Below are 27239 nucleotides of genomic sequence, written 5' to 3' on the forward strand. Positions count from 1 at the left end.
TTTTCTGTCTTCACCATGCCTCCAATGCAGTTTCAACTTGACTTTTGTGACTCCATTACATTGTCCTATAAAGGGTTGCTTCTCGCAGCACGACCCTGCAATATGCTGCCTAGTTGCCAAGCAATCTTTGAAATACTGAAATGTTAAATCATATTTGATATTATTATTTTGGTTCATAGTGAGTAGGGATATCTTTTCTATTACTATGAATGGCACAGTATATTTCTCTTGTTATTAATGGGTAAAATTATTATTTTTTTTTTCGGAGCTGGGGACCGAACCCAGGGCCTTGCGCTTCCTAGGCAAGCGCTCTACCACTGAGCTAAATCCCCAACCCCATGGGTAAAATTATTAATCATTTACCCTATATAAGTGATGTAAAAATCACATAGAGCAGTGATTTTACTTCTAAATTATCAGGCATTTGTCTTACTTTTTAATAAATAAATGTTTTTCACCAACTTCTCAAAACATTTCTTTTATTCCATCACAATTCTTCTATATATTTCAAATACTTCATAAATGCCACATTTTTATTCCTCTAATTTTGTAGTCCTCCCTTGGTCTATAGCTTAAAGATGTTATTGCTTTTAATGAATATAACATACAATGCTGTATGTGTCAGAAGTTGACTTTTGGTTTTCTTTTACACAATTTTCTATACATTGAGACTTTTTAATCTCAATTATTTCTAATTGACCTTATGGGATTTTTCCCTCAAATTATTAAAGTCATAAATATATTTGATGTTTTCATCTTTTCTGTGAAGTGTATCCTTCTGTCTCCTTGTATAACTAGGCTTTGTGAACAAGGACAAATAATTGAAGTTGAAATCATTGTTCTATGATATTCTTTAGAAGTAACCAACCTTGGGTGATAATTTACACCTTATAAATTTAATTCTGTTATTTCTTGAACTAAAAGATTCTTGTTCTCTATGAGGAATTTAAATGAGCATTCATGCTATTTTGCAAAGAAAACACCAACTTTCTGATGCTTTGTCATGTCTATCACACTCAATTTTGTGATGTCAGAGAGAGAGAGAGAGAGAGAGAGAGAGAGAGAGAGAGAGAGAGAGAGAGAGCACATCACAGCTGCTAGTTTTTTGTTTTTGTTTGTTTGTTTGTTTGTTTTGTTTCTTCTCAGGCTTTCTCTTTTTCTCCTTTACTAATACATTCCAGACTCTAGAAGCTTCAGGCTGTAGAAGGCAACAGTCACTTTTATCCCTGAATTTGTGTGCTTATGATTTCTCTCTCATTCCCCAAGGACTTTCACTTGCTCTTTATGAATCGTTTCCCTGCTTGTCTTAACTGTCATTTTTAAAGGGACACCTTCTGTCAGAGTCAGGGTACCATATAACTGTCCTTAATTATAATTTCATAAATGTAACAAATTGTAAAATTGATTCTTGTATTCCAAAATAGACTACAAGGACTATGATTTCTAACACTTATCTATGAATAAGTGGATATACAGGTAGATATGTTGTTAATGGCAAACTGCACTGACTTTGGGGTTAGAACTGTCACATCCTTATTCTTTCCAAGTGAGCCTAGAGTGACACTTCTATACATACACATACACATTGGTGTTTGTATAGAAAATTCTTCCACTATTGCTTGCTATTTGTTACATATTGTCAAGGGAAATTAATGGGAGTTATAAAATGAAAATTAGCTTCTTTCAGACAATATTTACATAAATAAAGGTTTGAAGGATAAATAAACAGGCCATGTAATTCACTGTGTTCTAGAACATGGACATATATGGATATCTGTATTTCTTAAGATTATGATGATAAGGTTGTCATTTGACACATCCTTTTTAGTTCAGACGATTTTCTTGTGTGTTATTTTGTTTTTCTTTTTATAGCACAGTGGCTGCCAGCATCAATGCCTTAGCAACAGTGACCTTTGAGGATTTTGTCAAGAGCTGTTTTCCACATCTCTCGGACACGCTGAGTACCTGGATCAGTAAAGGCTTATGTAGGTATAGCTGGTAGAAATTCTACTCCATATTATGAAAGTTAGATGGGATGAATATTAGAATCTTCCATGTGCTGTTAAGGATGCATGAAGAGACATAAATACTCATGGAGACACAAATGTGTAGATTCTCCAGCTTCCAAAGTTCTTACCAGAAGGGTAGCAGGAAGGAATGGCTATCCAGTTTATCTTGCTCTGGTCCTACTTTTCTGCATCAGTGTATCTTGACAACACTGAATTGATCTTACCAGTCATTTTACATGAGGAGATGCTCTGTTCCAGACTCTCTGGAAGCTTTAGGCTATAAAAGCCAACAGTCACCTTGGCATCTCAGGATGTATGTATTATTCATTCATTCATCAAGGGCTTTAACCTGCTTTTTATGACTCTTTTCCCTGCTTCTCTTAACTGTCAATTTAAAGAGGAACATCATCTTTCGAAGTCAGAGAACCTTATAACTGTCCTTCACTATAATTTCATAACTGTAATAAATTATAAAATTGATTGTTGTATTCCTAGAATATAAGAACTATGAGGTTCAACAATTATGTATTAATAAGGGAATATATAGGTAGGTAAGTTGTGGCCACTTTATCTAGTAATATGTCTTGAAAGCAAACACCAATTAATGTAGTCTCAGAGGATGAATGTTCCTTGTTTAAGTATATTATCTCCTCAGCTACAGGTATAGGCTTATTTTGTCTTCACTCACTGACTCTAGCATATTGATTCAGAGTTCCTGTCGTGTCCACATGAGAAGGTTTTGATATAGTTCTCTCCAACCTTTAGTTTTTTATAATATTTCATATCCCACCCCCAATGCAAATATTTCCTGAGGTTGGGTGGAAAGGGTGTGATATAGATGGTGAATAGTTGATGGTTGTTTGTTAAGAGAGATTAAATTTTCTTTAGAGATGTTGCTTCTCATAGGTCAATATGAATGAATGAATGAATGAATGAATGAATGCCCCCACATATATGAGTATATTGACAGAACTAGTCGCACTCAGAAGATTACTAAAAAGTAATAAAGAGGACATGAATTTGGGAGGGAAGTTTGTGGAAAAGACATGAATAATTGGAGGGTGATGTGGTGCTTTCATATAATTTTAATATCTACATGAATGAGATTCTCATTGATTTTTTTAATTATTAAAATTGCATATTATAATCACTGAAGCAGTTATCACATTGAACTAGATTTTCACAAACTGCTTTTTTATAATTTGATTCTTATTTTTGATAGCATATGTATATGTGTACACATAGTACAGTGCCCATAGAAGTCAGAGAGGGTTTCAAATCCCTTGGAACTGGAGTTGCAGGCAGTTGTGAGCTACCTGATGTGGATGTTGAAAACAACTCAAGTTATCTGCAAGACACTGTGTGCTCTGAAATAATAAAATAAGTAATTATTTCTTGAGCCTCCAAATTTGTTGCTTTTAAAGTACAGTAGATTATGCAACATATGTGCTTACTATAGAAAGCACAGGTAATTTAGAGAAATGATTTAGTTTGTAAGTAAAATTATATACATAAAATCCTGCTTCTATTTTTTGTAGCAATTTACATTGTGCATTTTCCTGTGTATGCTTTGAAAATGTGGGAGTTCAATGATTATACAATACTTTATTCAATAGCTTACTTATTTCATTTATATTCTTGTTACATTTGCTGTGTTGTCATTGTACATGATGATGAGCTTCTTAAAGTCATTTTCTTTTAAGTATCATGTATTTTGAATACATTTACTATCTGTAGTTTCTCATTTCTCCAGTTCAATCCATTTTCCAGCAAAGAACAAAAATTTCATTCTTGATGACTAACTCAAGGGTCCTCTGTGAGACTTGACTGTTGATCTTGAGGAGACTGCTTATAGTCCAGTTTGCAAGCCTGGAACTCCTACCCTGCCTTTCTTACATTGGACCTTACTTTCAAAGCCATTTGAATTTTTACAGCTTAAATCCTTTGATAGGTAGAACCTTGTCCTCAGGTCAGACCCTAAGGTTTCTCCTTAATTACAGCTACTTTCTCTGTACAACCTTACCTCCAACTATAAATTGCTTCCTTCAAATCTCCATTCTTTCCTCCCTATCATTCAATTTTTCCTGAATTAATGACTTTTTCATAATATTTTCTCCTATTCAAATATTTATCAGCCTTAACCCTGCTTTGCTGCAAATATCAGATTAGATCTTAAATTCAGGGTAATATGGCCACAAGCCACATATTTTTTTCCATCTTTATTAAATTGGGTATTTCTTATTTATATTTCAAATGTTATTTCCTTTCCAGGTTTCCATGCCAACATCCCCCTAACCACTCCCCCTCCTCTGCTATTTGGGTGTTCCCCTCCCAATCCTTCCCCCATTGCAACCCTCCCCCCCAAAAATCCTGTTCACTTGAGGTCCAGCCTTCAATTCCTTCACCTGTTTGATTGTGTTTTCTTATAATTCTTTCAGGGATTTTTGTGTTTCCTCTCTAAGAGCTACTACTTGTTTACTTGTGTTTTCCTGCATTTCTCTAAGGGAGTTCTTTATGTCTTTCTTGAAGTCCTCCATCATCATGATCAAATGTGATTTTAAATCTAGATCTTGCTTTTCTGCTGTGTTTGGATATTCAGTGTTTGCTTTGGTGGGAGAATTGGGCTCTGATGATGTCATGTTGTCTTAATTTCTGTTGTTTGGGTTCCTACACTTGCCTCTCGCCATCAGGTTGTCTCTGGTGTTACCTTGTTCTGCTATTTCTGACAGTGGCTTGACCGTCCTATAGGCCTGTGCATCAGGAGTGCTGTAGACCTGTTTTCCTGTTTTCTTTCAGCTAGTTATGGAAACAGAATGTTCTGCTTTTAGGCGTGTAGTTGTTCCTGTCCACTGGCTTTCAGCTGTCTCTGTGGGCAGGAACCAAAAGGCCCTGCCCCTACTTCTCCTGGGCCCCTGTGCATAGGGGGCCCAGATGGTGCTAGGTGTTTTCCTCTGGAGTCAGAAATGTGGGCAGAGAGTAGTCTCCTCTGGTTTCCCAGGCATGTCTGCCCCTCTGAAGGTCTAGCTCTCCCTCCCACAGGATTTCAGTGCAGGGAGCTGTTTGACTGGATCCGTTCAAATCTGGGTGCAGTCGCGCCACATAACATTTTTAAGCTGTTTGATATCAATGTGAAATTGCTATATTTTTGGCCCATTTTTTTGCTGTTGTGTAGAGTTCATACACAGCCATTTACCCAACTCTTGTCTACTCACAAAATTTAAATTGGATTTTACAGAAGTGTGATTATTGTGTGTAAATTTTTATTATCCTCTTCTTTATTCTTATTTTAGCTGTTTGCTAAATAGATATTCTTGCTAAATAGATCCTTCTCTTTAACTTTTCTTTGTTGTTTTTGTCATAATTTCCCCCTCTGTATTCCTGATACATACATTTCTTTTAATATTACTTTGAACTAGCATCAAATAAAATTCTCCTCATAATAATTATTTTCACTTTTGACTTATATTTTGTTCTTTATATTTTGTTATAAATATAATCTGGCAACATATCAACACCCTCATATAAATATATAATTCCCCATTAATTTTTTTCTAAACTTTGTCACATAGCCATCCAACTCTTTGTCAATCCATTAATCCACCATATTGGTTGGATATTTAAAAGTAAACTTCAAACACCATTTCATCTTCCATATTTATTTTAGCTTGCATATTTTTAACTAGAATTTAATATCTATTTCAAGACTTTTAATATGGGCAATGTCTATACTGTAATGGAAAACATTTAAGTACATACTTTTTGAGTTTTGACAAACCCATTGTCCTAGCTATGGTTACTATTGCTATGATGAAACACCATGACTGAAAGCAAGTTGGGAAAGAAATCATTTATTTGCTTTGCATTTCCATATAAATGTTCATCATAGAATGAAGTAAGGATAGGAATTAAAGAGGGCAGGAAACTGGAGGCAGGGGCTGATACAGAGCAATGGAGGAATGCTGCTTACTGGCTTACCCCATTGAGTAAGAACGCAATCTGCTTTCTCTCAAACCAGGACCACTTGACTAAGCATGGCCACACCCATAGTAGTCAGGACTCCTCCACACCACATTAATTGCTAATTAAGAAAATGCCCCACAAATTGCTGATAGTCCAATCTTTTGGAGGTATTTTCTCAATTTAGGATGACACTTCTCTAGTGACTCTAACTTGGGTCAAGCTATTATGAAACTAGTCAGCACTTATGCATCTACTATCAAACCCATTACTTCTCAAGATATATTGTCATGACCAATATATTTTAGATTATAAGTTACTGTCCATCCTTACATGGAAGCCAAGGTGACAGGAACTTGAAGCAGCTAGTTAACTCTATGGCCAAGAGCAGAGAATGAGTGCCTGCATGCTGTGTTGAACTTATTTTCTCCAATTTATATAGGTCAGGATCCCCTATCCAGAGAATGGCAACACTCATAGCGTGTGTTGGGGGGGGGGGTTGGTTCCCACCTCAAAGTAACCAAGATAATAATCAACAGACATGTCCATGGACCAACTTGATGTAGACAATCCCTCAGTGAGACTCCCTTCCCAAATGATTCTATACTTTTCCAAGTTGAATATTAAAGTAACAGTGATCACGTTGACTAAGATTGATACTGCCACTATGTCTGTTACTCTCTTTGATTCTATTTTTCCCTTTATTTCACTGATGAATTATATAGGAACAGGGTATTAGAATGTTTTTAAAATAGAAATGTGTGAAAACAATATTTTTTAAAGAGAAGAAATCATCTTTAAAAGTTACTAGACATTGCAATGACTTCAGTGTCAAGCTTCTGTGTTGTCAGAGGACAGTGGTGTCTGATGCTCCTGTGCTAATGGATAAACACATCTGTATGTTGATATATGAGCAAATTGATCATTTATTGTAGCAATATTATAGCATTACTAAAAAAACATAAACATGTTATGAATAAAACACCAAAAGAAAAAGCAAGAAAACCTTTCAGATTGTGGAGTTTAATGCTGATTCAGCACATTAGAGGTGACAATCTGTCCACATTTTAAAGAGTCCACTAGCTTCTTTAGCTTATTGGTGGTGAGTGGTTGACCTGGAGTTAGTGCCCACAAAATTAACTTGGATTTTCTTAGACCCTTTCCACATTCATTTTGTTCCACATGACAGACTTCTGGAATGACAGGAAGAAATCTTTAGATCCTAGATCCAAGTTCATTCTCCCTGAGGAAAGGGTATAAATGTGCTGAGTAGAGGTGGTGCTGGCTGTGTGCAGAAATTTTCCTTTCTACAGTCCTTCAGTAGAACTTGAGCTGGATGCAGGGATGTGTGCTCAGGATTGACCTTAAGGAAATATGGCGTCATGTGTTTTCCTCCTTGCAGGTCTCCTTTTCGGTATTATTTGTACTTCCATGGCCGTGCTTGCATCCCTCATGGGGAGTGTTGTCCAGGTAATGAAAGACGGAGAAGACATTTGATTTTACAGCAGAATTTCCTTCTACCCTTCTACGTCCTAACTGTTATTCTAGGGCCCAACATTAATATTCATGGACACCAGATTCAATGGATCATACATGTACATTCCAACCAAAATTACTTTCCGAAGGTGAAAGTGGTAATAGTATGACTTGTAATGGGTTTATTTTCTCAGTTCAGAGAACACGTGTTCTCACATTTCCTCCAGTGTCTTATGATCCTTTGTTTTCCCTTTTTCACTGTGATTAGTAGTTTAAAAAAATATATCCAATTTGATTAAACCAAGAGTCTCTGACAAAAAGTTTTGGAGAGGGTTTTTCCATTTTCAGTTCATTTGTAATTAAGGTGTGGCAGGTTCCAGAAAGGGCAAGACACTTGTAGTGTCTGATGGAAAGAAATTGGTATTTAGAATGAGTGAGTTAAGACAGCTGGACTCATCCCTCTGTCCTTGTTCAGGTGAGTATTCTGGCCCTCCTGACTTCATTGATTCAAGTGTGTGCCGCACAGTCCACATAGCATGGATGCCGGCAGGCTAGCGATGGAAACCCATATCTTGTCTTTCTGGTGAGATGAGTGTCTCTGCAATGATCCACTCATTTCTTTTGCCACATCCGAGTAAAGACAATTGTTATTTTTTTTTTACTCTACCTCTTCACCACTTGAATATAGTAAATCAATATGTAGATTCTGATTTTCCGGATTGAAGCCAACAGAAAGTCAAGTCGCACATGTCTGAGTGATTGCACTGAGTCTTCTTTCCTCTTCACAAATTACACCCCATACTTATGTGGGTGATGCTGGTAGCCATAATTTTCAGTGCCATAAAAGGGAAATAACTTCTTTTAATTAATGTTTTTTATGTGGCGTTTCATTTAAGTTTGGTATTCAAGTCCTGTGGTATTGTTTTAGTGTAGGAATTTACAAAATGTGTCCTGAAAAGTTTCAGTGTGTGAAATGTTCCAAGAGAGAAAGTTACCATAGTCAGGGCTCATGGGCAACATGCTACACATGTGGTATTCCCTTACAATATGTGATGAAGCACATATTAGTATTCTGAAGTCTGTGAGAAATCCAACAGCTGGGAAAGCTGTTTAACTCGAAATAGTGTGCTGGGGAATGTGGGGTGGGATCAAAGGAGAGCAGGAAGACTTTTTGGTAATGAGGGCCTCAGAGAGCTTCCTGTGAGACACCTCTGATTTGTACTTCTTTGCTCTTCTAGTCTCTAACCTTCTGCCCATTTCTTATGTTCCATGTCCTGATATTTACTATTGTCAGACCTGAATTAACTAAAGGTGCAAAATTTCAGCTGGATTCCTTTCAGAAGAGGAAGATGTTAGAACTAGTGAAGTGATGACAAGATTTATTATGATTAAAATTCAAAAGCCTTTAAAGATTCCTGAGAGTTAAAATGTTGACAAATATCTTGCCGTATAATATTTCCAGACGTGTTTTTATCACAACCAAAGCAGGTCTTCTCTAGATCTTAGGCATTCTAGGATCTAGAGGCCATGCCACAAAGATAAAAACTCCACAGCGGGGGACAGCATTGACAAATACATTGAAAGCAGTGGACATTTCAGGGCCAACCCTAATCTATGGTAAACAAACATGTTTCTGAGATTTCTTTTTTTTTTTTTTTTGGTTCTTTTTTTTCGGAGCTGGGGACCGAACCCAGGGCCTTGCACTTCCTAAGCAAGCGCTCTACCACTGAGCTAAATCCCCAACCCGTTTCTGAGATTTCTTTTGGAATCCATATTAAATCCTCAACAGAAAAAAATTTCTGGAAGTGGGTAGAAGATGCCCTTCTGGCATTTTAAGCAAGGTAAGTATAGCTCAATGCCATTATCTAGCTCCAGGCTATAGAGTACATTGTGTGTGTGTGTGTGTGTGTGTGTGTGTGTGTGTGTGTGTGTGTGTGTGTATTGTCATCTGGTTGTAGGAGAGGCTCAGAAGGAATGAGACCAGCTTTAAGTTTGTCTCCAAATAAGATACTGGATGACAATAAAAAGAAGGTAAGAATAAAATTCTGTTGCTTTCGTAGACTACAGATACACAGACAGGGAACATTTGAATATATATGTACTCTTGGATTGAATTTTTTTTCTTGCTCTGAGACTTAAGTCCTCCCCTGAATCAAGAGTAGATAAGCGGGGTTGGGGATTCAGCTCAGTGGTAGAGCACTTGCTTAGGAAGCGCAAGGCCCTGGGTTCAGTGCCCAGCTCCGAAAAAAGAAAAAAAAAAGAGTAGATAAGCATGTTTATTATTTTATTGACTCTTTTCATGATAACTAGTAATTATCTTCAAAATTGAGCTGCTACATCATAATGAATTAACCCTGCCTCCAGCAACAAAAACATCACAAATATTAAATAACTAAAGACAGAGGAAAAGACACTTAATCTCATACATCTTATCAAGGTAATAATAGAGATTGAATTCTTTGAAAATGAACCAGGAAATCATAATAATCTATTACAGTTCGTATTTCTGGAAAAAGTATGTATGTTATGGCTGGAGGAAATGGGAAGATCGCTAGGCCATTTATACTTTTATATAACAAGAAGAAAGTGAAAGCTGAATAAATAAGTTAATAGCAGAAACTTCATCAAGTCCTAGTATCATGTAGCAGGTTACAGTGAGAATTCAGTCTCACTGATAGGGTCTCTCACAGCCATTTTCTTCTTTTAATAAAACAAGGAGGGTATTTTTTTTCCTTTTTTTTTTCAGAGCTGGGGACCGAACCCAGGGCCTTGCGCTTGCTAGGCAAGCGCTCTACCACTGAGTTAAATCCCCAACCCCAACAAGGAGGGTATTATGGTGATTTGTGCTCTTGGTATTTTTACCATTTATCTATCTATATCTATCTATCTATCTATCTATCTATCTATCTATCTATCTATCTATCTATCTATCCTTTTCCTATCTATTTTTCACATTTAGTTATTCAAGGTAAGATTTCCATGTGTAGCCTTGGCTGTCCTGGAACTCGCTGTGTAAGATAGGTAGGCCTCAAACTCACAGCCTGGTCAAAAAGAGAGTTCAAGGACAGTGAGAGATGGTCATTACATAGAGAAACCCCACCTCAAAAAACACAAACACAGAGAGAGAGAGAGAGAGAGAGAGAGAGAGAGAGAGAGAGAGAGAGCCCAAATCTCTTGATATTTTTAAAGACTTCTTATTTTTAAAGACTTCTTTTGGTTAAAAAAAATATACAAATTTAAAGTCAAACAAATCCAGAGGTTTATATGACTGTTGTCCACTCTCTAAATGAAAATAGATTTGAATGTCTTTCTTTTAACCTCAAGTTTCTTTTCTGCAAACGTTGCTTATGTCACTGTCCTGAGTGAGTGTGAAGATTGAGTAAGTCGCTGTCTATAGAGTATGTGGGTGGATCTTCTTGACTTTCTGACATGTGGGTGGCACAAGACAAACTCACTGTTATAAGATTTTGGGAACATTCTAAAGCTTGGATCTCCATGGTGCTTGTACAGATATAGAAAGTGCTGTAACGTAAGTAGTATTATATATGTTGTGTGTGCATATGTCTGTGTACATACTCATTACCACAGTTCAGTACATTTTTATTTTCCAGTTGTTGGAAGGTCTCAGAGACTCTTCATGATGAAAGCACACTTTCTCAGTCTTGCCAAACCGCTATTTTCTTATGTTATTCATGCATTTGCATGAAAATAATGATATGGATTCCAGAAAACCTGTTTTTATTTATGTTTATACAATAGGTAGTCCATAAATCCTAAGGCAGTTTATTTGGTTCAGTCATTTAAAGGGTGAAAGATATGAAAAGGCTACACTCAAAATTTCTTTATATCCAAAAACATATTAAGATAATATCCATAAATGTAAAGAGAAATCAAAAGGAGGAATTACAGGGTGTCTGATGGCCTCCTCATAGTGCTCTATGGTCATTCTCCAGGAGTTGAAGTGCAATAGATGGGAGGGCAGTAGTTGGACTCCAGATAATTATTGCCTAGGTGACAGAAATTTCAAACCAATTTAACATACCTGATCAGCCATGTAGGATAGGAAACATGAGTTACATACTACTGACACAGTAAATTACTTAATTAACCTACAAAATATCTTCTATGGTACTGGGAATTAGATCCGTGGCCTTCTGAATTCTAAACAAGTGAAACAAAGGAAAGCCTATTTGCTGTAACAAGATAATGTGGCTCAAATTAATCAAATTGCTATACTCTAAACACACATACATAGAAACACATATACGTTGATGTGCATAAGCATATGAAGCATATGTATGTGTGTGTTTGTAATGGTATGCATCCAGATGCATACACACACACACACACACACACACACACACACACATATTACAATCACGGACAATGACCTTAGAACTGAAATATGATTAATGAATGTGGCTTAAGTTTATCCAAAGTTCAAGGAAGGGATGCTAGTGTGAGGGGAGCCTACAAATGCTCTGGGATTGTCAGGCTTATCTGGTCTGCTTTGTCCTACATACAGGCTGCCCTCAGTATCCATGGCATGTGTGGTGGACCGATGCTAGGTTTATTCACTTTGGGACTCGTGTTTCCTTTTGTAAACTGGAAGGTAAGCCCAGTTTTATTAGGCTGTTTTCATTTTCTTTCTCCTCTTTCCTTGACTTGAGAAACCTTACAAACAAACAAAGCCCCTAAAATGTATGCCACCTGTATTCGTATTTTCTAAACATATACATATGCAGAGGTATAGAATTAATCAGTCCTCTTATATCAGACTATACTCAAACCTGTTTAGAGCAAAAGACAAATTAGGGAAGAGGTGACCTTGAATGGTCAAATGCCAAATGATTAATACATTGAAAGGACAAGCCAGAAATATTCTCACATCTAGCTCTTCCTTTGCATGTCTTTAAATAAATGTAAGTAGAGTGTTTATCTGGTATAGACCAGTATTAAGAGAAGTATCATAGTACCATTCAAGTCCATTTTGAATATAACTTTCTTTATCTAATTAGTCACTTGTGGTGTCATCCTCTACACATTTACAATTGTGCACAATTGTAGACTCTCCAGGAAGCCGACTTTTATTGATGTATGAATTCTGAGTTTGATGGCCCATCTGTTTATATGTTTATAGCTTTCTGGTTTTTGTTGATACTATTCTAGATAGTTTTGTAGAATTAGGTAGTGAACTTGGATATAAAGTGAACATTTAGGCATTTGTAAAAATTCTTCTACAGTCTTACTAGGAAAACTGTGAAAATTGCTTCTGTTGTATTTGGGTTTATAAAACTGTTTATGTCATAGGTTATAATTTATGGTAATACCTAGTTACTAAACTCATATTCAAAAGACATATCCAGTTATGTACATTTTTACTAGAATACATACTATAAGAAAAACAAAAGCCATGCTAATGTGGACATAGGAAAGGCATAAGGCTTCAGCTCTACACAAATACAAGCAATTAAGGAATAGTGGGAGGGGCAGAAATAGGCTTCCCCAGGGAAGAGCACATGAATTGGTTATCCAATGCCAAATGGTCAACCCTGAAAACATATACATAAAAGTAACATTGTACTGACTGATCAAGTTATATTTAAACACACACACACACATACACACACACACACACACACACACACACACACACACACACGCACGCACGCAATAGCAATTACTAAAGTAGAGATCAAGAAGGGAGACATGGGAGGGTTCAGAGAAAAGGGAAAGGAGAATGATATAATTATATTATAATCTCAAAAAATAAAAGTCGTGAAATAGAGATTATCTTTGTTAGTATACCCTAGTTCTTCTGATTATTCAGAGAAAGCACATCTTTCTACATAGAGGATAGTAAATATTATGAACTTGGGCCATCTCTTCTCTCGTTCACTGACCTTAACTATTCTATCATTAATCTTTTTCCCAGTGACTGCAGGAACAGGTTCAGTTTCTGCCTCGACATGCCTGCCTAGGTACTTAATTAACCAGGTTGATTCACCAGCATTTTTTACTGTTAGGTTGAGTTCAGGAAATTTGATCTCTAGTACAAACATATCTACATAGCTGGCTTCTTGTTTGCAGGTATGACCTACACTTATAAGTAGATGGAAACTCAAAATGACTATATTTAACAACAGATTAATATCAAATTTTAATGTCCATCAGTAAAGTCTCACTGGACCACAACCAAAATCTTGTGTTTGGTATTGTCCATGATTCTTTTGGTACCAGGGCCAAGATGAATAGCTGGGACATACTTCACAGATCATAAAGCCTAAAACATGTATCTGGCCATTTATTGAAGTTTGCAGACTTCTTGTCCAGGCCAAAGCATAAGTATTTGCTTGTTTAAACATGTTGATTTAATTTTATCAAACAATAATGGAGAAAGCATTCTAAGCCCTTACAAAGAACTCCTTTTGTGCATAACAGGAGCTCAACAAGTTTATTTCTTCCACAAAATTCTCAGCTATATAATGGTAAACAGAAGCATGTGATGTGACATTTCCAGCAATCCTAGTGTTTTCCTTACAGGATAAATTATCCATCAATTTTCAACTGTTTATTAAGAAACATAACCTTTAAATACTGGGGATAATAAAATATATATGAGTTTAGAATCAATCAATCAATCAATCAAACAAACAAACCCAAAACTTGAGATATCCGAATACTCTTCTAACTTGTGGAATGAAATCCCAGCCAGACTTTCTCTATGTTCCCCTTTGATAAAAATTGACTACAATGTCTCAAGCTTTTTATAGCCTTTGAAATTCTTCTCTTAAACACTGAAGCTACAAGAGTAACAGGAGGAACAAACAAACAGCAGAAAAACTTCACTTAAGGAACAACTTATTCTTACTTAAAGTAACTTTACTAATCTTTTGGGGGGTTATGATTCAGCACTAGAGAACTGGTCTAGCATGCATAAGAGCCTAGAGTCCATAACCAGCACAGAAACTAAGTGACTAAATAAATAAGTAAATCTGACTTCTGAGGCTTGAAATGAAGGCAGTTTGAGCTGTGTCCAATGCATATGACCAAGATTAAAGGTGGACAGCTAATATTTCCACAGTACATAATACCTTCTATCAACACTCTTACAAGAAAAAGAATTAACACTTTATATCAATATTGCAAGAAAAACCTTCATCTAATCTCTCAATGTCTTATATATTTCTCCATCAAGGGTGCTCTAGGCGGTCTTCTCACTGGAATCACATTGTCATTCTGGGTGGGCATTGGAGCTTTCGTTTACCCTGCACCAGACTCTAAGACGTTACCTTTGCCTCTATCAACAGAATTTTGTGTCCAACAAAACAAAACAACAACAGAAGCCTACCAGCTTTCCAGCAGGTATAAACACTGAGTTTAAAAAATTGTACTAAAGCATACTGCTAGGTTGGAATGAGGAAATATTGACTTAGTAAAAGAGTAGCAACATAGCTAGCTTCCTGTTCAGAAGTATGACCTGCAATGGAAGGATGTTAGATTATATAATTATATGATGCTAATTATACTCTACAGCTTAAGAATGTGATGTTAGATATATAGCAGCTGAAGAACAGATGGGGGTGATGATCCCACTGTAAAGTATCTGAAGGCTGTGTTCTTTCTGTTTAGTCTATAATCCATTGCTTTTATTCCTGAAAGCTCTGAAGCGTTCTTTGGAGACTTTCTGTTAATTCATACACATAGGCAAAGGTCTGTCACATTTTTTTTCAGTAAACCTGGGGTTAATAAATAATTGAAAGGTAAGTAACTGAAAAAGAATGGAACACATGTATCTCATTGCAAAATCTCTCTCTCCTCCTCTCTCTTTATATGTATGTGTATATATATATATACATATATATTTATAAATCAGGGATATATGAATTATGTATAATAAAAAGTAAAAGTATGTTATGAATAATTATTAAAGAATTAAATAGCAAAATATGAAACTTTGGGATTTTAAGAGATGCTAGAACCTAAAGGGAACAGCGAGTGCCCCCTAAGTGATGAGTCCTTTTTTTCTGAACAATGAACAGAGTTGATAACATGTGCTGCTTTTCTCAACAGGCCTGTGTTAGCTGACACTTGGTATTCACTCTCCTACCTTTACTTCAGTGCTGTGGGCTGCCTGGGATGTATAGCTGCTGGAATAATCATCAGCTTCCTGACAGGTAGGTTATCTGTATTTCCTTTTTGAGGCCTCTTTTATGCCAGCATGACCTGGCAGCCTCACAAATTTGCTTCTGAGGGCACTGCAAAATGCTGTCTTCCTGAGGTGCTTAGTCCTGCTGCAACTAGGTGCCCCAGGGTGGAGTAGTACCCAAACTGTAAGGGAATCAATATAAAGTCCCATACTAACAATACACGCTTGACATGTGCCTAGTCTGTAGAAAGCCTGACTGACAAAGACCACGTTAATTAGAACTCTGTTACATAAAACACTGTTTGACAGACTGATGTAATACTGTGGTACATGTTATTTGAATCTCAAAATATCAGACAGGCACAAAATGTTGCTTAGACATAACAATAGGCCATAGAAGGAATCTGATCTATGTGTTTGACTCTTGCTATACTGCTTCCCTCAGCAGCCTCTAGGTGGATTGGCTCTTGTACTCACTAGTACTTTGTAGGATGTGGTTTTTACCCTAGTCTTCCTGGCCAGAAAATTTGCAAAGACTCTGGGAGGATGACCTCATCAGCCTTTGTGTTTTAGTGTAAATGTCATTCTGACTTGGTTCTTAGTAGGACTTAAAGGGTCAGAACCCTTATTAGGTATACTTTGAGGGTCAGAAATAAAGTATGAGGGAGTCCAGATTGGGTGGTGGAATCCTGGAGCTAAGGTGTTGATACTATAATAGAAGAAAAAGAAACAGTGAGAATGATCCTGATTTTACAAATTCTGACCTAGATGATCCTGGAAATACATGATTTAGGTAAAATTTAAGAAAGAAACATACTTCCTCTTATTTCTTCAGTTGGCCTGAAAAATTTACTAGTCGAGGAACATTTTTCAAATAAATATGTTATCACAATTTAACTTTATATTCCTGAACTTTTTTTTTATTGGATATTTTATTTATTTCCATTTCAAATGTTATCCCCTTTCCTGGTTTCCCCTCTGGAACCCCTCCATTCCATTTCCCCCTGCACCTGATTCTGTGAGGGTGCTCCCACGGACCCACTCCCACCTCAACACCCTGGCATTCCCCTACACTGGGGCATCAGACCATCCTCTACTACATATGCAGCTGGATCCATGGGTCCCTCCATGTGTACACTTTGGTTGGTGGTTTGGTCCCTGGAAGCTCTTGGGCGATCTGGTTGGTTGATACTGTTTTTCTTCCTATGGGGTTGCAAACCTTTTCAGATCCTTAAGTCCTTTCCCTAACTCCGCCATTGCGATCTCAGTGCTCAGTTGGCTGCAAGCATCTGCGTTGGTATTTGTCATGCTCTGGCAGAGCCTCTCAGGAGACAGCTATATTAGGTACCTGATAGCATGCACTTAGCATCTGCAATAGTGTCTGGGTTTGGTGACTATATGGGATGGATTCCCCAGGTGGGGCAGTCTCTGAATGGCTTTTCCTTCAATCTCTCCTCTTGAACTTTCTTGACCCGACAGTTTGTGAATTTATAACTGCTAGCTCTCATCTCTTTCTGAAGTCTCCCCAGTTCTATGGATTTACCTCTCAAGCCTTCCCATTGATACTGCCTGTGCTGAAACGGGAGGCCTGGAGCAATGAAGCCATTTAATCTGTCTCCTTTTTCTTCATAGGCAGGCAAAGAGGCAAAGATGTTGACCCACTTTTAATAAGACCAGTTTGCAACTTATTTTGCTTTTGGTCTAAGAAATACAAAACTCTGTGTTGGTGTGGAGTTCGGCATGATCAGGAAACAGAGCAGGTGAGCAAATGAATGAGCTTTTTTATTTTTATTTTTTTAATGTTGAAGGTGAATTTTATTTTTATTACTGCTGTAATGAATGCTTTTTTGATTTTTTTATTAGATATATTTCTTTAATTACATTTCAAATGTTATTCCCTTTCCCGGTTTCCTGTCCATAAGCCCCCCTATGCCCTCCCCCTCCACTATATGGCTGTTCCTCCCCCCATCCACTCCCTTACTGCCCCCCACCCCCTGACATTCTCCTGCACAGACAGCTTCTTAAAACAGGTGTTGACTTCCACCTTTACTCCCTTTACCCCACCCCATACTCCTACCCCATCTCCTGCCAGAGGAGTGGATCTGGTATAGAGCAGAGGTGTATGTGTGGGGAATAAGAAAGAGTGGAGGGAGGGGAAACTGCCACCAGGATGTAATATAAGAGAGAAGAATGAATTTTAAAAGAGAAACTAAAAAACAACAACAACAAAACAATCATACAATAAACAAGGAAACAACAAACAGCTGTTGACTTACTAAGTTCTCAACCTTCAGTTGAGTTCTTAACCTTCTTAACCTTACTAATGTTGAGACACCTTAATATTATTCTTCATGTTGTGGTGACACCTGTGCCATAAAATTTTTTCCTTGCTACATCATAACTGTATTTTTGCTATTGTTATGAACTGTAAGGTAAATGTCTATGTTTTCCAATGGTCTTAGGTGACAATCTTAAGAAGGAGTGTCATCCCCTGGGGAGGTACCCTCGGGAGTGCCCTTCTGCCCCTGGGAATGTCCTTCTGCTCCTGGGAGTGCCCTTCTATCCCTGGGAGAGCCTTTCTGCCCCTTTGCAACAACTGCTAGTGAAAATTCTTTGAGAATTGAAAACAGTGTCAGAGCTTGAAAGAATCAAGCTTTTGACTTCAGAGTCCCATAGCTGATGGTCTTGAAGTTCATGTGTTTATGAGCGATGAGTCTCATGGCTGGATTGTGGACACTGTAAGTGATCAGTTTCCAAAGTCTCTTTTAGCCCCTGAGAGGTGAGTTCCAGGAAGAAATATCAAAATAAGTTTTAGAAACAGAACAAAATACAAGACACAGTCAAATGTGCTCTGTGAGTTCATGACTTTGAGAGTGAGACAGCCTAGTAGGTTCTAACCCTGATTCCAAGTTTTATTTCCCTTTTGATTAGCTTTTGTTATCTGAGAGCTAAAGAAGATGATTATACAGAATAACATAGACAAAATTTTCTAATTCTCCATTATCTCTTACCAAAATTCCTGACAAAGTCTCAAAGGAGGAGCTGTGGGATTTTATTGTTGTGTCTTGCATTTTGGTTTGGTTTTGGCTTACAGTTTCAAATGGTTCATTCATGATTGCTTAGTCCCATGCACTTGGACAGATTAGGAAATTAGTGGGAGCATGAGAAGGAGAAGAAATCCTGGTGAGGATGAAACAAACAAACAATAAAAGTGAATATGTGTAGAGGTCACAGCAAGATATAGCCCCAAGGAAAAACCCCGAGTGATCAGTTTTTTTTTCAGGTAGGCTCAACTTCTTAAGGAGTCACAGTCTCCTCAATAGACTCACCAACTGACGTGAAACTGTAAGCAACATTTGAGATTCAAACCATAACAAGGATAAATAGTGGGAAGCTGCAGTCAAAGAAACATCAACTATGTTTAACTTCCTTAGACTCTTTTTACCCAAGAAGTACATTTGTGTTTGACAAACTAGAGTCCCTTAAGACTTACCTTCTCTTCAGTCAAGACCCATGATGCTCAGTTTGAGCTCTAAGTAAATTGCACTGATTGGCAATGAAAATCAAGCTGTGAAACAGCTGAAGAGCTGGGCAATAATGACCCTCCTCAGGAGAAAGCCGGATATGCTTTTGTATATTCTGAGCTCCAATGTTAAGACTGGGAGAGGATTGTGAGGATGTTAGGGAAAGCAGAAATGAATACAAAACTGTCTTGGTTATTTTTCATTACACAATGTCCCTTAAGTTGGTTTTAAACATGTCAAGACTGACTTTTAATAAATGTCTTTCCACATTCTTCAGGATTACCTTGACAGTGGCAGTGCCTGGAAACAAGGAGTTGAATCTGGCCTACAGAATGGACTCAAGCAAGACACCCTATCTCAGATTCCGGCCTACAACCCCAAAGACAAAAGCTACCCCAAAAGTGTGCAGGAGAAGACCACTTATTTCTAGAACAATACATGCAACTGATAATATACTTACACAATGCATGCATATTCTTCATGTCACTTTCTGTTGTAGCCTTCTGTACAGATTTTTGTCAGAAAGGAAGGATATCCAGTAGCTATTTATACTTATTTATAGAAGCAATGTGACTGTTTCTCAGGATGTTCTTTGGGAAGTCCAGAATTCAGGTGAGAAAAATCAGCCGAGGCCAGAAGTGCTTAATGCCACACGACTAAACAGGACTGAGTTTGATCATGATGAAAGGAGTTAAAGTTTCTTTGATTCTTGTCAGATTAAAACTCTGGGTTTACTGTTTATTTGTTTGTAGGCTTTTGTTTCGTTTTGGTCTTGAGAATTAAGCACAGGTCCTTGCCCTTACAAAATATCTGTCTGACCACTTACCCTAGTCTACATTTTGGAGTTTTAACCAGCAAAATGTCATGGTGAGTTAGAGAACAAACATAAAGGTGAATCTGCACATTAAATGCTGTTCTGACAAGGCTGATAAAATAGGAATGACATCATCTCCAACCTCATGTCCATATGTATGTAGACACATAGACATAACCATGCCTACCTTGTGGTCACAGCTAGAACAGTTTACTCTCTTAATATCCTCACACTGCCTCTGTTACACATTCCATTCGTCATTTCTGCTGCTGGAGCTATCATGACCAAACTTTAAGGGTAATTGTACTAAATATAAGGGGAGAAAACTCAGTCTTCATAGTGAGAACAATCACATATAAATATACTATTCACTTTGTGTTGTTGAAGCAGGGTTTCTTCTTAATTTCTGTTATTTAAATTTGATAAATTTGGAGCTCGAAAGATGACTCAGCAGTAGGAGAGCTTGTTGCTGTTCCCGAGGATGTATGTTCAATTCCCAGCACCTAACTTGAGTAGCTTACAGCTGCCTATAAGTGCAACTCTGAAGGGAATCTAATGTCTTTTGTGACTTTCATTGGTATTCACATTCATGTGCACATACCTACATGTAGACACACACACACACACACACACACACACACACACACACACCTACATGTAAATAAATAATTAAAACATTTTAAGTGGAAAAAAATCTATGCTTATCCAGAAGAATCTAATCTACAAAGCTCAATAAAGGGACAATCATGCTTCATTGAAAGCTGTGAGGTCAGACAGCATATTTTAAATGTGCCTTGTAAAGGGCATACTATTTACAGATGAGATCATTAGCCACAGGTCTTATAAATAATCACAGAACACATCCAGGTCACATGTGCAAGCTTAAGCCACTCCACCAGATGCAAGCTCTATATTAGTTTTAGTCTGGAGAACAACTTCAAAGTTCTGGAGCAGAGCTCATCCAAACTGAACATATATGCCTTTAGGTAGAGGCAGAAGGAAATATGAAAAGAAGAAACATACTACACAGGGCTGGGAACGTGTTAGTTGTATGGTGAAGTGGAGGAAAAGTACAAAGTGCATAGTCAATAAGTTCAGCGAGTACCAGCATCTCCCCTCTCATCCCTTGCTCTCAAAAAATGGCTGCTCAGAATGGTGTAAGTGCCACATTCAGTGTAAATGGGTTAAATGTGGGGCTGCTTTGCCATAAAATGTCCAGAGACATTGTTCTGTGAGAGGTGAGTTTCTAGAAGTGGAAAGTGTACTAAACTCAATGCTAGGCTTTGCACCTTTTATGCACAATTGCACACTCTGGTGAGGATAAGAATGTCTATATCACTAAACTCACTTTTGCCATTATTTCGACCAAAAAATGTAGTTTGTTGGTTGACAGAAGGTATCTGAACCAAATGCCTTAGACTCATACTTGAGTTCTGACACATATTTTCCTGCTCATTTGGAGGAAAAATTCTTAAAAGTTTTAGTTTATTTTCCAATTAAAAGGAATAGAAATTACTTTTATTTAATAGAATTATTGTGGTAACTGACCCCAGTGACTGGACAATTGCCACTGTGTAGTGTATGAAAAAATGGTGTTCATTTTGACTGAAATTGTTTCACTGTTTCTCTTTGATGTCATTGACTTAGTACATATTTTACTGGGGTGTAGTAAAAAAAAGAAATAGAACTGATGAGATAGACATAGTTACAACTCAAAAACAATGTTCTGAATTCCCAAGCAGTGGATTTTATGTTTGAGTACCCATAAAACACTATCAAAGGGTTCTACAGTCCTAAAAATGAGATGGATCTTATTACATCTACAAGTTCATTACTGGAAACAACATGCTCTATTGTGGTTCATTAAGTCGTACATTTGTAAATTCTAGCCTTAAGCAAACATCCCAAACTAAGTTAGTAACTCAGTACATAGAAGCAAGGGTGAATCTCAAAACAGCAGTGGGGACCTGGGGTTTGCTTTTGTTTAACTGAAACAGTATTTTCTGAGGAGTTTTAATGTTTTATGACTATAATGGGTAATGAACAGTGTTTCAACAGGAATAGCAAAGCCTACAAGCTATGATGCTTTTACACAGTATTTAAAAACAAGTATTAGCGAAGTGTTTTATAATCTTCTCAGAACATCAGAAAATATACACATCATGAAAAGTATGAGTTTTCCTCATCTCTTCTATTACTAATACATTCAGAATTTTTCAGAATATTTCAGAAAAAATTCAAAATCTGTTTAGTGCCTCTTTGTATATTTGTAGATTCCTTGTACTTCAAAATCAGTTGTAGCTTTTGATTGGTAGAAAAATCACTGCTGGATTATTTCTATTTATAGTTCTTGGAAAGACTGAGTGGTACAGTTTCAAACTCCAAAGGGAGTCAATAAAAATTTATAAACGTGTTAATGATAAACACTGAAATGTGTACTTTTTCGATGCAATATTTTTGGGGTTTATAGCATCAGAAATCTTCAAAATAGATTTACACGTATTAATATATAGCCACTTAATAGAAATATAACTGGTTTCAGATCCTAGAGCAAGAGACTGAAGCGCTAATTTTATATACCAAAGCAGACCTGTTCTCCAGGTTCTCCCAGCATCCTTCAGTCTCTACCTGGCCTACCTTGCCCCTAATCCTGAAATTTCCAGCCCAGAGGCTGGGCTGCACTTCACCTAGAGGCTCTTCCCTATACATAGCAGACATTATGGTCTCTCCTCTTTCTTTTCTTCTCTCTCTGTGCAGGTTCCCTTTTTTCTCTTTCTCTCTCCTTCTCTTATCCCCACCACTACCTCTTTCCCTGTGATGACTTCCCTGGCCTTGATCCTTGGGACCAGTGAACTCGCCCACTTGAGAACAGTTTCCCAATAAACCTGCCTTTGATATGATATAATCTGGCTTGAATTGGCTCATTCCACAGGTAGTGGGGAAATAATTTAGAGAAATGTGTTGAAACCTAGGAGAAATTGAGTCCCCAGTCTGATGGCCTGTCTTTCTAGGTCACATGGGGACCACTTCTGACCCTCTATCCTTCTCCACTGGATACATTTCTTCAGATTCTATGAGTACCCATCCCCAGTGTTTACCAGAAATACCAACACTATTGAACGGGTGTCCCAATTTATAGTATGAGATCTAATTAAGGGTTTATGTTGGGTGGTAACCTCAGATAAGATATTTTGATATCAGAGACTCCCCCCAAACACTATAGCCTGGTTTTTGTCTGGAGTGGAGCTAACTCTGGCGACTGAGACACAACAGAGAGAGCCTAGAGGGTCCTGCACCTGGATAGGCAATAGCCCTGAGGAAAGGGGGGTAGGGGAGGGAGAGAGAAAGAAAGGGACAGGCGAGCACAGAGAGAAGAGAGGGGGGAGGAAGAAGAGGAGGAGGGAGGGATGGAGGGACAAGGAGAGAGAGAAAGAGAGGGAGAGAGAGACAGAGAGAGAGAGAGAGAGAGAGAGAGAGAGAACATAAAATGTCAGTCCTTTGTCCCAGGTCTGAAACCAAGTAATAACCATTATTGGGAATTTCAATTTTTTTCTTGGCAAATTAGAAAAATAAAACAAACAAAAACAAAACCAGCCAACAAATGAACCAAAAATCTACCAATCAACCAACCAACCACCAACAAACCAAACAATCAACTCACCAAAAAAAAAAAAAAAAACCTTATAGAAGAAAATGTTCATGAACAGTAATACTTTTGTTTATCAATTAGAAATTTCATGAGATATTTTGGTTTTAGTAAAATTTTACAAAGTTTTGTATTCATGAATTCTAGGATGCTTTTAAATTTGATGTGTTTTTATATAGCTATTTAATTTTAAAGAAAGTCTTTAGAAGATGATGTATGCTTAAGATTATTTGAATTATTTCTTTTAAAAATGGATTCATATTACAAAAAAACCATCGAAGCAACCTTTTGGTGCAATATGGTCTATTACTCTGAATACCTTTCTGAAAACTTTAGAGACTAAGATGGACCTGTCATCTAGCAAGTAAACATGATATAATAAACTTCACCATATTATATACAATGTTTTGGATAAGTACGCAGTGTTTGGTTTATTTCACCCGTAAGGAGCAATATAAAAACACAAATATACAGGATAAAAAGTCTCATTTACTTTTGTGCTCAAAGATGAACTGAACTTCTTTGCTCTCTGGTTAGAAAAAAGTAAGATGTGTTCACAAGTGAGGCTAAAGAGGCACCTGCAAAGGAGACTTGGTTTTATACAATGGTAAGATGTTCCCAAGTTGTCCCTTCTATCTCCAAAGTATAGTTATCATTAATATTTTGCAATTGAATTATTTTTCATTCTAGTCATTCAATTTTCTTGCATCCCATTTAGATGAAGATACCAAGAAAAGTATTTTCTATTCATACAAGATAGAATTGAGACTGTAAGACTTAGCTGGCATCCTGTATGACTGGGTACTCACATCTCAATTGTGTTGAGGGTTGGTATTGTACAGACATTCAGATGTTGTTTCTGTGCCTAGACATCTGGTTACAGATGTTGGTGTATGATCAACCATCTCCAACCTCAATATTCCATAAAAAGTATTTTCCATAATTTCTGATTGATTAAAAAAGATTAAAAAAGAACTGATCTGCCAATGGCTGGGCAGGAGAAGATGGAGGTGAACATTCAGTTCCAGTCAGGAGGTCCCAAAGGGACCAGAGAGGGACATAGAAGTAGGAATGGAAGAGAAGAACATGTACAAAGATTATATGGAGGATTCACCAGGAGATCTCATTTAGAGAACAGTCAGTGGAAACACGTGGACCAGAGCAAGCCTAGGCAAGATGCAGATCAGGTAAACAATCACCACGTGGCTAGGAAATAAGTAGTCTTAGAAGGTTAAATAGGTCAGAATGTGCCCACTGCTAGATTACTAATAAATCTATTAGGTCTCCTTGTCAATTATTGGAAAGCTAAACTGCCTTAGAGTAGGTATAGGAACAGCCTGCAGTTATTTGGGAGCAAAAGGGGTATAGACCTGCCCAAATACCGTTACACAATTCTGTCCCTGAAAAGTGTTCCAACTATAGGTCTCATGGTTTCTGTTTGTTTGTTTGTTTTTTAACTAGTAATTTAGGAATTTTGTTTTTACAAAAACAAGTACAGATATTCATTTTTACATCCAAAGGTTTAAGTAGGAAAATTGAATCGAGTAAGTCATTACAGATCTAGGCTCTATAATTGTGTCTTGCCTTCTTTGTGAAAGAAAGACAGCAAAGTGCATGCTGACTGTCCACCGTAATCAAGGATTGCCACTTAAGAGTCAAGGAATGTGGCAGTAACTTTATCAGGGAGAGCTGTCAGCCCAGCGGATACAAAGCAGTAAGTAAGTGGAGTTAGGAATCCTCTATGCTATTTCCTGAAGGTAGATTTAGGAGACAGCAGTCATTAGTCCTGATTAGAAGACACAAAAAAGGCCACCAAGTATAGTCACAACTATAATTCCACATGAACCATGATGGCAAGCTTGTGAAAGAAAGGACAATATAAACCCCTTTGTCTCCTTTTAAGGACCAGGCCTGATTTCAAAAAGAAGGCCATAAGGCACTAGCTCCAGGAACAGACTATTAAATCCCAGAAACAATGTCAAGAACCCCCTCCCAAAGAACAGCCTGGGGATAAGCACAAGAATGGGAAAATACCTTATTCCCGGAGAGGCAAACTCTTCTGGGCAGTCCTATCTCACCCTGTACTTAAACATTCATGACTTAGGAGGGCAGACCATTGACCACCTGACACAAGCCAATCAGAAGCTCACCAGTGTCATCTCCCCAGCACCCAGCATTGAAACTTTAGATTACCTAACCCATTCTCTAAATATAGAAGAACTCACTGTTGCCAATCAAAGTTTTACTAATGTCATTGCTTTGGCCTCTACCAATTACAATAGAGATTATCTAATCCTTCTAGAGGGTTCCCCCGGTTCCCTAAAAAAAAGATCTGTGCATCTTTCTCTGGGGTCACCATTTTAGAGACTGGACAACCCCATCACACACACACACACACACACACACACACACACACACACACACACACACATAAAGTGCATGCTGTTTTTTTCTGCAGAAAAAAACATAATTTTTGCACACTATCTGAGACTGGGGTCTTCCTTTAGCAATTTTCAGACCTTTATACTTGATTGGAATAAATTTATCACCTGCACAAAGACAAAAGCCTAGGTTTTTACCTCAAAAGTAGGAACCTGGGCTGATCAATAGTTCAATAATCTTTTCATTAGCCTATGCTCCGAAAGCCTATGTTGGCATATTTTATTTTGAATAAAATGCTTATAAGAAAACAGTTAATTTTCCAAATGAAACCAAGATTTTTTGTTCCCTCACAATGTTCTCCTTGTAGCTCCAAAGATAGCAGGGATAAGATAAGATATTTGCATACTCACAGTGCTATTTGGAAGCCTCTGTGATTCTGTAATTTGGGGAAAATGAAGTGCACATGTCTGATGACATTGGTTTTGAGTTTTGTTCTTTTACCTGCCCCAATTGACCAATTAGTCTATCCAGCCATGCCATTCAATAAACATGGATTTTCACAATAAACCATCAAGTCTCAAACCAAAAAAGGGTAAGTTGGTGACTCTTGGATAGAGATAAGAGTCTATCACAATATCTTGTATTGCCTTTGTGCTTGAATTCCTGTTCTATCACAGGTAAATAGGGCTAGTTATTTCTACTGTAAATTGTCAGAAAACTGATCAAATCCACATCTCTTTGGCTCATACCCTATGCTCTCTTACAAGTTATTGTGGTCTAAATGAGAAATGCCTCCCATTGGCCCCTGTGTTTGACACTTAGTCCTTACTTGGTAGTACTGTTTGTGGCAGTTATAGAATCTGTAGAAGGTAGAAACTTGCTGGAGGACATCCATCACTGGGGGTGGGGGGTAGGCTTTGAGTGCTTATAGCTTCATTCCATTTCAGGTTCCTTCTCTCTGCTTCTTGTGTCTGAATGAAATGTAATTAGTTTCTTGCTTTTGGCTTGCTAGTATGCCTTCTTCACCATGAAGTGTTTATCCCCATAGAATCATTGACTAAAATAATGCTTTTTTTGTTCTTAAAACAATATTTATTTTTGTGTTATGCATATGTCTTGTATGCATTTACTTTTGTACACCACATGTGCACCTGGTTCCACCAGAGGCTGGGTGAGAACACACTGGATCTCTTGAAGATGTAGTTACAGTTGGTTGTAAGCCACTAAATGGGTGCTGGGTACTAAAGTGGGGTCCTCTAAAAGAGCAACAGATATAGTGCTC

The 27239-nt window shown here is 37.5% G+C and overlaps 1 protein-coding gene across 4 annotated transcripts in view; it reads left to right on the forward strand.

The window, feature by feature from the left end:
• Slc5a12 (solute carrier family 5 member 12) overlaps positions 1-22353 on the forward strand; it is a 50046-nt gene extending 27693 nt beyond the window's left edge. Inside the window, 7 exon segments of one of the 4 annotated variants that reach the window (NM_001108588.1) lie at positions 1873-1985; positions 7369-7436; positions 11968-12054; positions 14641-14807; positions 15516-15619; positions 17224-17351; positions 19393-21349. In NM_001108588.1, coding sequence (NP_001102058.1) covers positions 1873-1985; positions 7369-7436; positions 11968-12054; positions 14641-14807; positions 15516-15619; positions 17224-17351; positions 19393-19545 — 820 coding nt within the window. In that variant the 3' untranslated portion in view covers positions 19546-21349. 4 annotated transcript variants of the gene reach the window in all.
• The last annotated feature ends 4886 nt before the right edge of the window (positions 22354-27239 follow it).

Source organism: Rattus norvegicus, chromosome 3 (assembly GCF_021556685.1).
Source record: "Rattus norvegicus strain SHRSP/BbbUtx chromosome 3, alternate assembly SHRSP_T2T, whole genome shotgun sequence".
NCBI classification, from domain to species: Eukaryota; Metazoa; Chordata; class Mammalia; order Rodentia; family Muridae; genus Rattus; species Rattus norvegicus.